The 14,389-nt window shown below is 39.2% G+C and overlaps 1 protein-coding gene across 2 annotated transcripts in view; it reads right to left on the bottom strand.

Annotated features, from left to right (window-relative positions):
• The window catches only part of LOC117827208 (E3 ubiquitin-protein ligase rnf213-alpha-like), a 45,855-nt gene extending 41,031 nt beyond the window's left edge, over positions 1–4,824 (bottom strand). Inside the window, exons 1-2 of one of the 2 annotated variants that reach the window (XM_034703741.1) lie at positions 2,557–4,824; positions 2,135–2,275 (exon numbers count right to left, since the gene is read on the bottom strand). Coding sequence is in view for 1 of the 2 variants with exons in the window: in XM_034703732.1 (XP_034559623.1) it covers positions 1,318–1,361 (44 nt within the window). In the remaining variant the exon portion in view is untranslated. Of the gene's footprint in view, positions 1–1,317; positions 1,496–2,134; positions 2,276–2,556 lie in introns of those variants that run through there. The other variant, XM_034703732.1, reaches the window with a different exon arrangement.
• Between the last annotated feature and the right edge of the window lie 9,565 nt (positions 4,825–14,389).

The following is a 14,389-nucleotide window of genomic DNA, read 5'->3' as shown; positions in this document are numbered from 1 at the left end:
TGTTTACAAATATAACTATTTGTAAGTGTGCAAACACAATGAAACAGTAAGAAGCTAATTTAATTAATTAATCAAATTCTATTCATTCTACATGGAAGATTAAGCCATTAACACAAATATCTGAGAAGACAACAACAAATAGATTGTTGTAGGGAGATTTCAAACTTAAAGTTAATTTAAAGAAACTTTCAACAAGTTAATAAATCTATCATCAAACTGTAAGTTGAAACAACATTAAGTACAAAATGTTACTGCTAATGATTTTGAACTAGATCTTGTAAGTCCACACCCCAGAGCAAAAGAGCTGCCAGGTCTGATAAGGCAGCAATAACTTTCAAAATGATATTCTCCTTTGTTATTTGTACAGTTGCCTTTTAGAAATCAACAATGACTGGAGCTGCATCATGTCTCTCTTCCTGCTTCCTCTCTGTCTGTCTAACAATCTTTCAACAACAGAACAGTTTACGAAGCTCAATGAAAAACACAACACATATTTCAGAAGGAACCAAAGAGCACTGTCATGCCTATTACCTGGTTAATTATAAAAATACATATTCTAGCACATTGTAATATAATACAAAGACAACTTGAACAAACTGTGAACTAGATCTTGTAAGTCCACACCCCAGAGCAAAAGAGCTGCCAGGTCTGATAAGGCAGCAATAACTTTCTTACTACCAAAGTCCAATGACCCATATTCAAAAGGTTCCACACCTGTAGCACACAGGTACAATTTATTACACTAATTCTGTTTTATCTTAGCAGAGAAACATATCATTAAATCCACACTTCTATGAAAGTGTTAAGAAAATCAACATTATGGGCATTGTAAAAGATAGACTTTAAGGCAGAACAGTTAGATTGCATTAGATGGTTAGCTTGTGAAGTGGCCACTGAGTGTAAATCATTGTTAACGTATCATTTGAATCAGCAAAGACTATCATTAGGAAAAAAAGTTCCAATGCTTTGAATGTGATTAGACACTGATGATTTAACTCTACAAGAAAGCAAAGTCACTCTATGAGATGTCATTTTGTGTCAAAGCTTCTTTAGTTGCCTGTGGTTTACTTTAGGGTGGTGGCCCGTTTCTGTTTGGTCAAACTGAAATTTATGCAACGTCATTTCCATCCATCGAGTCCATCTTATGTGCTATTCCCAAACTACCCAGCAGCTGGCACTAGAGAGCTTTGATTATTTTGAAGCTTAAATCCAAAACATCCAATTGCACAGTGAGACGCTCTGAGATAAATAGATTACTTCAACATGAATGAAAACACTTGCTGTAAAGAAGACCTGCCTAAACTGGACACCTTTTACCTTTCTCGTCCAGTCATTCCTCTGATACGAAACCTCCAGAACATGGTGGACTTGTAGGTACCAGTTTTGAAAATCTCAAGAGTGAAATGTTTTGATGACTGGGTTTCCCCTTCTGTCTTACAGTGTCGATATTCCTGGAATGCTGCTGCTTTGCTCCTTACATGCTGGTATATCTACACTGTCAAAATATTAAAATTGATAAAATGAAAATGTTTCTTAAATCGTCCTATAAAGTACAACAAAAATCGTCAAATGTAGGTAGATAAAATGCCATTACTGGAAGAATAACTGCAGGAAAGGAGAATGCTACAACCTTTGAAATGTAATTAAATTCAGCACTGAGGCTTTGCCAAGGCAGCAAAATTGCCAAAAGGCCTCTTTTAATGGGACTGAAATTAAACTACTAGATACATTGAGTTCATGTGTGGGGGAATATCTTCTCTTTTCAAAATGCATGCATGCATAATATCCAAGATGGCATTTATGAGGGTGGAAAATAATGCTATATTCCACTGCCTCTGAAGTCAGTGCTCAAGGATCGTGCAAAATCATATCTCATTGCTAGGCTGAATTGTTGACCGTGATAACAGGCTTGGACTGTGTGTGTATGTGTGTGTATGTGTGTGTATGTGTGTGTATGTGTGTGTGTGTGTGTGTGTGTGTGTGTATGTGTATGTGTGTGTACTGGGGGTGTGGGTGTTAATCTCAATGCTGGGCTATTGAGTCCCCCTGCTCTTCTTTACCACCCACGCATCCTCTCCACACACCACTGCAGTCGCCAACCAATCACCACCTTTCTCTCTTTCAGTGCTTTTACCTGCGTCACTCTGCATTTGTCGCCATGGTGATCACCGATGCTCCCCCCACACTCTGCCTCTTCCAGTGTGAGAATGAAGCCGACTTGTGGCTGATGATGCAGGCAGGCTCCGGACGTCATCACTTCCCTCGGGAAGAGGACCTATTTTTACCAATGGGCACAAAGTATACCGAGCTGCTCAGCATATTTATGGAACCGCATCTAATCCCAGCCTGCAAGGAAAACATCACCCCCCCCTCCCTCCCTCCCTCCCTCCCCCACCGCTCTGCAACTCTTGCTTCATTTATCTCACAAAAAATACTCTCTGTCCAAGGCATATATTTAACTCTTGAATTAAGATGGCAGCCTTTCTGAATGTTTTTAAATCCTCTATTTTATCTGTGATACTTTGTGACCAAAAGGAAACCAACACATTTACTCACCATCCTCAGGGAGGGAGGTCAGAGGTCACAGCCACCAAAGTGTCATTAGCCCCAGAGATAGCGGTGATTTTGTGTTTTGGCTTGACAGCTGAGTACCTGGGTGTTGTTCCTGTGGCACAAAATGTCTCACTCCCAATGAGTAATGAAAGCAGAAATGTCATAATTGGCACCTTTGGCAGGACTCAAGGTAGAAAGATATGTTTCTTATTACCTTGAGACCCATTGACAGCTCTCTCACAGTCAGCCATGGTAATACTATTCACCTTGTTTTCATTGGTTAAACAAACGCAGGCGGTTAACTAGGGATGTAACGATACACTCAACCCACGATTTGATTCGATTCCAATCCCGATTTTTGGTTCATGATACGATTCACTCACGATTCTCTAACGTTTTTCAAGAAAACTGGACTGAATTCAAAATTTAAATAACTATTTTCTTATTTAAATTCTCAGATATGGACAGTTGCACAGCCATGTACTCGGGCTGTTTGAGGGGCAGGGGCGAAGAAAATAGAAAGCAATGGCGAATATTATGAACCGGATGTCCGTCAGAAAATACGGAAGTGCGGAATAGCTTTACTTCCACGTTCAAAAATAAGGTCAACAGTGAAAATGAACACCCAAACATTATTTTTCACTTTAACATTCTAAATCAAAACCAAGATTTAAAAAAATGGCCATGGAAGAATCTGACAAATTAATATTACTCAGTTTTTCATGCTACAATAAAATAAAGTAATATAGAATTCAGTATATGACATAATTTACCATGTGTGAATTGGCCCTTACCTATAGTGAGGGTTCTGTACCTTCCTGTGCTGCTGGTCTTGGACTGAACACAATGTTGAGCTGTACGTTTCTCTCTTTTAGTGATGTTCAATACCACCGATTTCCTTTCCGATCCGATGTTGAGTAAAATTCAGGCTGGTATCGGCGACACGGATCCGATACCGATACTTTGTGCAAATACATGTGTCTGGTAAATCTAAAAAAGTATTGTATTTCTGAGTAATTTTTTTATTTTAAACTTGTAATTATATCGAGGTAGCGGCCTCATTTACAATATAGCTAATACAACAACAGAAAAACCAAACAGAGGACAAAATCATACAATATATGTGAAAATTGTGTTTTAACACACAAAAAAAGAAAACAAGTATAAAACCATTAAAATAAATTATTGTTTAATTATTGAGAACTAGAACTTATAGTTCCTACCAACCGCGTATCATTTAGACAAGATCTCAATGGTTACGTTACTTTCCACTGTGTTCCTGTTAATGACATACTTTGCCTCAAACGACTGAAGTATCAAAAGTATCAATATTTTGATTTGGGAATCGATTTTAGAGCATAAAGATCTGGTATCAGAAGTATTGATATTTCAGTATTGATCTGCACATCTCTACTCTCTTTTCCTTTATCTCCATCCTGTAATGTCCACAGTTTTAATACCTGGTCAGTTTTCAAGGTAATTAAAGAAAGTTAGCTAATGGCTTTGACGGCTACCTGCCAACAACGACAATATAGCTGACTCATAGGTTAGGCAAAATGCCAGCTATCTAGCAACAACCAGAGGTGCTAAGTAAGTACAATTAAAGTGAAATGAAATACCTCGGTAATAAATAGGCCTCTAGTTGCGACGCTAACAGCGTAGTGAGATTGAGGTCACTTCGAGAAGCGTTTTTCCTTCCGTCGACGGTTAGGGTTAACGGTTGGGGTTAACGGTTAGGGTTAACGGTTAGGGTCGACGGTTAGGGTTAACGGTTAGGGTCGATGGTTAGGGTCGACGGTTAGGGTTAATGGTTAGGGTTAACGGTTAGGGTCGACGGTTAGGGTCAACGGCTCTCCTGTCGAGGCTCAGGCTAGTTCCTGTAGCTAGCTGAGGAGAGGTAACAGTAAAGTTGACATTCAGGTTGGGTAAAAAGCTGGTAAACAACAAACAGCAGTGCTAAGTGAAAACATTACATACCTACAGCAGCATCTCCATTTCAGGGCCGTGTCTACTTTTTGGTCTTGAAGCCGCCAACACCTCAATTTGGGACTCGGAGCGCTTCTCACCAACGGCTCCTGTTGCTAGGTGACGAAAGTTGTCGCGAGGCTCGTGCGCCGCTTCCCTGAGAAGTGACGGTTACGTCTGTTTTTAAAACGCTCTGTACGCTTTACTTACTTTCTTTCTTTAAACGACACTTCAACAAGAAACTGTAAAACAAACTGTTGATAGAATGTCATGGCAGTAGAAGCAGCTCTAAACTTGGAAACTGTTCCCCGAAAACACGAGTGTGATAAGTTCTCTCCTCCGCCATTGATGACATCAGAAGCCACGCCCCTTCTTGATTCTGATTGGTCGGTGATCAAGACGTGACATTGATGAGCGCGGAGGTGTTTCAAAGGTTGAACTATTTAACTGTTTACAAGCAGAGCGCTGAAACTGAGGGCGTTTTTGAGAGGAGGAAGCTGGAAACACTAAATCACATTTATAAAGTTTGAATAGAAATTTGGTGAAAAATGTAATTAAGAACTAAATTTAAAAAAACCTATTACATAAGGGTTTGTACCAAGGGCAACCTCCTGACCAAGCAGCAACCTCGGGTCTAAAAATATGAGTCCAGTGCAGAAGTGTTAAAAGCTGCAGTTCATGGAGGATCCGCTTGAGGCTGGCTCCGGAAGTATCGGAAGTCACAAACACATGAATGGGAAAAAGCCGATCTTTACAGCAGAAATAAACATGTTTACAGCCTGGTTCAAAAGACGAGTGTAGTCTGGATAGCTCATTTCTCCATGTGCTCTCACTGTGAGGGGGGTGAATTTTTTTCTAACGCGGCAATTTCGAAGATATTGAGATTACGAGTCTTCCAATGAGAGGCACAGCTGACTTGATTGACAGGCGGGAACGCTACAGCTGTTGGCTAGGAGGCTCAAACTCCGCCTCTTTATATCACACTGGCTCGACAGAAGCGATATGGCTGCCGCCGATGATTGGTCTCAAAACAGCCCTTCAGAAACAGATGGGTGACGTCACGGATTCTATGTTTATATTTTATACAGTCTATGCTCCTGTCTCAAAATATGAAGCCCATGCAGAAGTGTTATAAACTGCAATTCACTGTGAATCCTCTTGAGGCTGGCTGCAGAAACACCGGAAACCACATATACACCCATTCAAAGAAGACGATCTTTACAGCAGAAATAAACATGTTTACAGCCTGGTTCAAAAAACGGCTTGGCTCTACGTTGCTGATTTCTATTATTAAGATTACGAGGTTTTGCCAAAATAAGGACATGACTGACTTGACTGACAGGCGGGAACACAGCTGTTGGCTAGGAGACTCAAACTCCGCCTCTTTACGTCACACTTTTCTGTTTCCGAAACCGCCTACTATACTAGCAGTACGTACTGATTTGGCCAAAATTCAGTATGTAGTAAGTAGTATGTGAACAAGAGCAAAATCTGCAGTACGCCAAAACTCCCCGGATGTCTACTGATTCGGGAAAATTTCACAGTATGCATCGGACCAGTCTGCCTCGCGTACTGTTTCCCACAATGCACAGCACTTGTTCCGCTTCTTCTTTTTCCTTCTTTTTTGATGGTAGGAAATCCGTTTTTGGGTGCTGTGAAGGTTATTGAATTACATATAAACCTTTTCCTAACTTTTTAAATCATAATTGAATGATAAAGAAGCAGTTTCTCTATCGGCTTGGCCGTTGTTTACTTCCGCTTTCCGAAACCGGAAATCTAGTAACGTCTGGCCCAGCGTACTGCAACACAGATCGAACAATGCAGTCATACTACATACTAAATTCAAACGCAGTATGTAGTAGGCAATACCTACTGCCTACTACATTAGTAAGTAGTATGTAGCAGGCGGTTTCGGAAACAGCCAGTCCTTCTGTGTCTGGTTTAGTTTTACTTCCTGCCCCTGTGTGCTGCCCTACACTCATTAGTTTCACCTGAGTCTTTAGTCACACAGGTGTTGATTACCCTAGTTTATCTGTTTTCCCCTTTCCTGCTGCAGTTCATTGAATATTTCTCCTGAGTCTAGTCTGCCTCTTAGTGTTCTTCATGTTCTGTTGGACTTTGGATTTGATTTATTAGATCCTTATTATTCTAGTCTGTATTTTGGGTCTTTTCCTTTTATTTGCCTTCAAATTATGACACGAAGCATCTTATGGTTTTAGATTATGCTGTCATGGCCTTGAGCTGGCTTCAAAAACAGAAGGATTGTGAGATGACGGATAGGAGGGGAAGATGTAAAGGCAACACAGACAATAAGGAGAACTAGAGCTTCATGCGGCCTGTTGTCCTCGGTCGCTGCAGGTGTTTTACTTAACTATAAATATGCAGTCATATATAAAAGACTGATCCTATGACCACGGAAATATGTATTCCCCTAAGCTTAAAAGTAAGATGTTGTGGTAAACACTCAGTCTCAAATTAAAAGGAAGTGAGATAACTCAGCTTATAAGGCAATTGACTGATTATTTGAACATTTCTTTGTGAGATCTTGAAAAAAAGGTGTAATGATTCCACCACCAGAAAAAAATACACCACAATAATAAGTGCTGGAAAAAATATATCAAGTATCAAATCGTTTTGTCAGTTTTTCTACAATATTTACCATGAGCATGTGAGAGCCTGGTGAGGTTTTGTGGTTAAGTGTTTGAAATTGTCAGTGTGTGTGTAGGCAGAGGTGCGTTCCGTGCAAACCAACAACACACCTATTCGTGCATGGGGTTGTGGAACTTCACCCACACTTTGAAACTACGTCAATAAGCACAGCGGAGTGGAACTAACATGTGTGTACCTCTATGTTCTCATTCACTGCTGAGAAAAGATCAAATATTTTAAAGGTTTAAATCACACATCTGACCAGTCACAACCCCCAAATTATCACGTGTAAAGGTCCTCAGAAGAAATGAAACCCAAGGAGTCTGTGTGAGATCTCTTTGTTGTTATTGAGCAGACGTGCCCACACAGTCGCATATTTGCCATTACAAAATCTTTTGCAGGATCAACATATTAGCAGAGTTGTCTGCTAAGCAAAAATGACTTGTGCAATTTTGAACGTCATGATTATACTCTCACAAAAAGAGTGCATGCATTGGGCTAGTTTGACCAATCAAGAAACTAATAGCAATATTATCATTATAAACATTTTTACTTTTATTCTATCTTACTTAATGTTATTTTATTTTTATTTTCCTGGTATTTATATGATTTTATTTGATTGATTTTATTGTAGTGATTTTATTTTATTTCCTGATATCTATCTGATTTTATTGTAATGATTTTATTGTAATAATTTTATTGTATTTTTTGGTGTTTATCTGATTGTATTTTATTGATTTTATGGATTTTATTGTAATGATTTTATTTTATTTTTCTGGTATTTATCATATTTGATTTCCATCTATCCATTATCTTGACCGCTTATCCCGTTAGGGGTCACGGGGGGCTGGAGCCTATCCCAGCTGACTTCGGGCGGAAGGCAGGGTACACCCTGGACAGGTCGCCAGCCTATCACAGGGCTAACACAGAGAGACAGACAACCATTCACGCACACACTCACACCTACGGGCAATTTAGAGTGAACAATTAACCTGGTGAGCACGTCTTTGGACTGTGGGAGGAAGCCGGAGTACCCGGAGAGAAGCCACGCATGCACGGGGAGAACATGCAAACACCACACAGAAAGGCACCCACCCGACCGGGGATTCGAACCAGGAACCTTCTAGCTTTGAGGCCACAGTGCTACCCACTGCACCACCGTGCAGCCCAGATTTGATTTCATTGATTAAAATTTTCCTCATTTTATCTGATTTTATTTTTTATCTATCTTTATTTTATTGCAAGGATTTTATTTTATTATTCTGTTATTTATCAGATTTTATTTCATTGATTTTGTTGTAGGGATTTTATTTGATTTCCTGATATCTATCTGATTTTATTTTATTGATTTTATTGTAATGCTTTTATTTTATTATTCTGGTATTTATCTGATTTTATTATATTTTATTTTCCTCATATGTATCTGGTTTTATTTGTATCTATCTTTATTTTATTGCAATGATTTTATTTGTATTATCTTGTTCTAGCCTTGTATCATTTTACCTATTGCCGTTGTTTTCTATCTCTCTATGTGTTTGTATTTGTGAAGCACTTTGGGCTGCAGGCTTGAATGTATGAAAGGTGCTATATAAATAAAAATGAGTTGAGTTGAGAATAGAAAAAAAAGGTGACAGTAAGCCAAATTAAGTTCCCTTGTCACCGAGGGCCAGGTGAGATCTTGTTGCCTTTTTTTTTGTCTTTTTAATCACAAAGGAGTTCAAACAACATAAAACACATGCTGCACACTTCAGAACAAAACATTCCTGATATGTTTGGTGTCTTGAGAGATTGAATCACTCTGAGTGATGCCAAGCATTCCTGATGGCTCACCTCTCTCTGCCTGGACTTGCAACATTAACTCACAGTCAGTGACAAAGAATGTAGAAGCACAATATTAAACCTCAATTAATGCTGATTCATAATTGAACAATCTGTAAGATTTAGTTATCATATGGCATATCTATTTCAGGATGACACACGATAAGGTTATTTACTGAGGGAAAATTCCACAATACCTCGTCAGGAATCCTCATCACAACAGACGTGTCAAACTTTACAGAGTGGGATCAGTTTGGTCTCCAGCTGCTAAATTCAGCATTTTTAACATAATATCAAACTTGGGTGATTGTGTGGCTTGGTGTTGCTTCAAGGATGACACTGTCTGTTGTGTGTGTGTGCATCACATATGTTTAGAAAATGAAGCTGACGTAGAAGTGCAAAAAAACATCTCATTCAAACAGGGTCAATTCTGGCTCTGAAAGACAACAGAACAGAACATGAGCCGAAGTCGGGGCTGTGAAATGTTAGCTCATAGAAGCAATAGGTGATGTTGGGGTAATGTCATCTTCTTTATACTATCTATATTTTAACAAACCTCTCAAGTCTACTGTAAAATATTCAGAATACTGCAGGATGGAAGCTGTACCTCGTTTTTATCAGGAGTATTTTATTGTTGTTAAAGTAAAAACAAAACAATGCTTTACTTCTTTGGCTTGGATTTACACACTGATGACAAAGAAAGGCATGCTAGGAAATAATCTAAAATTCATCATCACACATGGCCCATTATTATAAAAGGGAACTAAATTCTCGGTCACATGTGTTTTATCCATTTATTTTGTACTTGCGTGTTACAAATGATGAGAAAGTAGGACAGAAACATGTGATGTGTGAATCTTACATCCTTTTTCCAGCTACTGCCTGCCTTTTTTTTCTTGACTTCAGGCTCAGCACCCCCACTCTCTCCACACTGATACTCAAGACTAAAATATCTCTCCTCTGTTGGTTTACCCCCTCCTCCCACCTCCATTTCCGGCCCAGCGTTAGGAGATCTGACATCACAGGGAACATCATGTGATCCACCCACAAAGCTTTGCAGTGAAGGATGGGGTCTACCTGTGACGCACAGACCTCCTCTGTGTAACCCTTTACAAGCCAGATAACCGTTTAGTGAAGGAAGCTTAAAGACCATTATATCATGATATGTTCAAACAAATACACTGGAGTCTGACAATTATACTTCTTACAAAAATGAATTGACTAGCTCTAATTTGCATCAGATAGAAGATATGAAAAGGGAGGAAAGTTAACCAGACTAAAGAAGCAATATTTTGTAGATTTCCACCTCATTCATGTAGAACAAATCAATCTAAAGATACCGTGTTTGGTTTTCAGATAATGATTCTTATGACACTGGTGGTTGCCACAGACTCTATATTAAAATGGAAGCCTGTTTTATACTTCTGTGACAACTTTACCCCTTAGGTGTTTGCCTCCACAGAAGCCCTAGCCTGATGTGAACCTCCTCATAACTGTAACTACCTGTTGAAACAACGCAAACAACAAGCCCTGTGATCAGTCCGCTGAACACCATCATACTTCCAGAATTCCTGTACATCGTCCATACAGTCGATCTCCTCAGATGTCTCTTCTTCTTTGCAATAATTGCAGTATGATGAACTACTGCTCAACATTTACCAGCTCCAACGTCAACATAATATGCTCGGTTATCCTAGCAAGAGGAGAACATAGCGGAACTGGAAACTGGTGATATGACGAACAGATCATTCGCACTGCTGCCTAGTGTTTGAGCGAAGCATTGCAGAGCGACGCGGACAGAAAACAGTCAACGCAGAGGTACAAACCAGGCTTAAGTGTTCACTGACTGTGAAGCCAAAACATTTAGAGCTCCCCCTACTGACTGGCTGCAGTATAGCTCATAACGCCCCCACCTCCTCCACATTAACAGATGGAACCTGGGCCAAACTGTAAAATAAAATAACGTCAAACAACAAGGTCATTATTTTCAGATCTGATTTATGTCCAAGTGCTCATTTTTCTGAGAATGATTTCAAAGAAACATAATTTATAGAGAGCTCTGTTGACAAATGCGGGCTCCTTCAGCGTTCTGTACTGGATTACCGGTGTAGTGAAGAGCCAGATAGAAAAAACAGCCATGAGTATCTGCTTCAAATCAACACAAGAATTTGTTTCAGCTGTGGACTGTACCAACCTGAAGGTTTTTAAACCTTTTAGCGTTAAGTTAAATGCATGTTTTGGTTAGCAGCGAGGGTGTGACGCCAGTCCCACGGTATATTGGCTGCACCTACCGAGGTGGTGTTTCGGCTTCACCCCAGCTAGCAATTTTTTGTTCCAAAAACATTTTGTTAATGTTACAGAGAATGTCACTAATGATTTCAGAAGGGAGTTTTCTTTGTGTTCAAAGAATGCTCTAGGATAACATTCTCTAAAAACCTTCATAAACTGTTAAGTGGCAACAGTGCTCGTATATTCTGCCCTAATGTTCTTGCAACGCTCTCTGCAGGATGTTTTCTTTATGTTCACAAAATGTTCTCAGATAACTGCTCTAAAAACACCCAATAATCTGTGACCCAAAGAATGTTATCAAAACATCTTTTGAATGTGAGAGATAAAACGTTCTGTCTTTGTTCTCATGAAGTATCACCAGACTTTTCTTGGTTTGATTTGAGGCGTCAGAAACATCCTGAAAACATTTTTTACATGTTGCTTTGAGAATGTTGCTTCTTTGTTATAAAGTAACATTATGGAAAGATTTTATAGAAAACATGCAATAATCTTTACTTTAAGAATATAATCAAAACATCGTCAAACTGTTAAAGACAAAATGTTCTTCTTTCATTTAACAAAAAAGGAACATTGTTTGAATCGATAAACATCCTTAAGATGTTTTTTTAATATTCACTCAAAACTTTGTCTGCTAAAGAATTTCGTCAAAACATGATCTGAATGTGAAAGACAAAATGTTCTTCTCACATTAATAGTTAATAAAAAGGAACATTTTTTAAATCGATAAACATCCTTAAGATGTTTTTTTAATATTACACTCAAAACCTTGTCGGTTACCTAGAGAATATCATCAAAACATCATCTGAATGTTAAAGACAAAGTGTTCTTATTTCATTAATAGTTAATAAAAAAAGGAACATTATCTAAATTGATGAACATCCTTAAGATGTTTTTGAATATTACACTCCAAACCTTGCTTGGAAACATAATCAGAACTTATAGAGAATGTTAGCCAATGTGTTGAGAACATTCCCTGCTAACTGAGACATCTCACAGTGGTCGGAAATGTAGACACGTTGTCCTTACAGTCAGGGGTTGTTACTAAATTCACTGTAGTTAGCAGTTAGCATCCTGTATACTAGCTCTAGCCCTCCCTAGGCCTCCATAGTTAGCATCCTGGGCTTTGGTTGTAACAGTGACATGGTGCACAGGAGAAGTAGTCTGTGAATAACAGGAAGTAGACCAACACTCCACATGGTATTTATAAACAAGACTTTGCTTTTATTGTCTAGCCCCTTCAGTGGCTTAAATTCAAAAAGAACATCAGAATACTGCAATCAACAACTCGTACCAACGGGCTCTCGTTCATAGATGGAAAATGAAAATGGAAACCTGTCATGCAAATGCAAACAGCAAATAGAAACTTTTTTGTGTGAATGGAAATGTTCATGTGATCTGACTCAAAAACAACTTGAGACTGTTAACTGACCAGAGGAAGTGTTGAAACTTTCAACTTCCCCTCGCTCTCATGATCAGACAGAGGTTTTTTGCTTGGGCACACAGAAGAGGAGTAAGTTACCTTATACCATACTTCTTCTAGAGACCACACAAATCATTGTCCATGTCAAGCATTATGTAATGAATCCTTTAAATGGTGTCATCATGTTACAGTCTCATGCACTCTCATGCTCAACTGTCATCCATACATTCATATAAAAAAACAATAATTGTATATTAATGTTGCTGGATTAAAAAGGAAAAACAATAAATGCACCAACAACTCAAATCTTACCATAACATCAAACCTCAGTGGGCACATCATTGTTTAGAGTTTACCACTCTCCATGGTGACAGAGCAGGTACCAAAGATCATATATTGTTGTATGATAGCTCACTCTGTAGAGAGAGGGAGACATGTAGCCAGGGCAGTGATGTTTAGAACAGACATCACTACCCTGGGGTATTACAATTTCTGGTATTATGAGCCCTGCATTGTGCAAGCCTTCTTTTTTCTTTGTTTTTCTTTGTGAGATAGTATATCCTACAAACACAATGTTGGTCTAAGCCTATTAAGGTTTATATAATGCCTACAGCAGAGAAATATGTGTTTTTAAACTTCATGTTTGCATGTGTGGACCTCAAGAAGCTGATCTGCTGGAGGCTCAAACCCCGCCTCTTTACCTCACACTAAGTTTGGTTGAGTTCAGCATTACCAGCTCCCACTGACGATTGGCTTCAAAACAGCGCTCAGGAACAGATGGGTGACGTCATGGATACTACATCCATTATTTATACAGTCTATCCATAAATAATGGACTAGTATCCGTGGCATCACTCATCTTGGATATGCTGAACTCAACCAAACTTCTATGAGGTACATAGGCAGGCTTTGAGCCCCCCCAACAGCTACAGTGTTCCCGCCTGCAAATCAAGTCAGCCATGTCCTTAAATGGACAACCTTGTACGTTTAATATCTTCAAAAATACAGAGTTATAAAAATATTCAACCCCATACAGTGTGTGCTGATAGAGAAATTAGCTACTCAAACCTAAACTGTTTTTTGAACCAGGCTGCTGACATGTTTATCACTGCTGCAAATGTTGCCTTTTTTGAATGGGTGTGTATGTGGTTTATGGTGTTTCTGCAGCCAGCCTCAAGTGGACACTCGATGAACTGCAGTTTAGAACACTTCCGCATGGGCTTCATATTTTAAATTTTCTTGCACTGCCCATAAACCTTATGAAATATGGAGGTAGTATCTGTGACGTCACCCATCTGTTTCTGAAGCGCTGTTTTGAGGCCAATCGTCGGCAGGAACCATATTGTTGCTGTCGAGCGATTGTGAGGTAAAGAGGCGGGCTTTGAGCCTCCTTGCCCACAGCTACAGTGTTCCCGCCTGTCAATCAAGTCAGCTGTGCCTCTCATTGGAAGACTTGTAATCTTAATATCTTCGAAATTGCCGAGTTAGAAAAAAATCACCCCCCGTACAGTGTGTGCCGATTAAGAAATGAGCTATCCAGACTACACTCGTCTTTTGAACCAGGCTGTAAACATGTTTATTTCATGCTTCCGCATGGGCTTCATATTTTAACTTTTCTTGGCACTGCCTCCTGTTTCATACGGTGGCCCTGAAGGACAAAACTAATTTACAAAAGATGAAACACTTTTACAAAGT

The sequence above is a fragment of the Notolabrus celidotus genome, chromosome 2, assembly GCF_009762535.1.
Source record: "Notolabrus celidotus isolate fNotCel1 chromosome 2, fNotCel1.pri, whole genome shotgun sequence".
NCBI classification, from domain to species: Eukaryota; Metazoa; Chordata; class Actinopteri; order Labriformes; family Labridae; genus Notolabrus; species Notolabrus celidotus.
The sequence above is the reverse complement of the archived record's forward strand: the minus strand, read 5'-3'. Positions and strand labels throughout refer to the sequence as shown.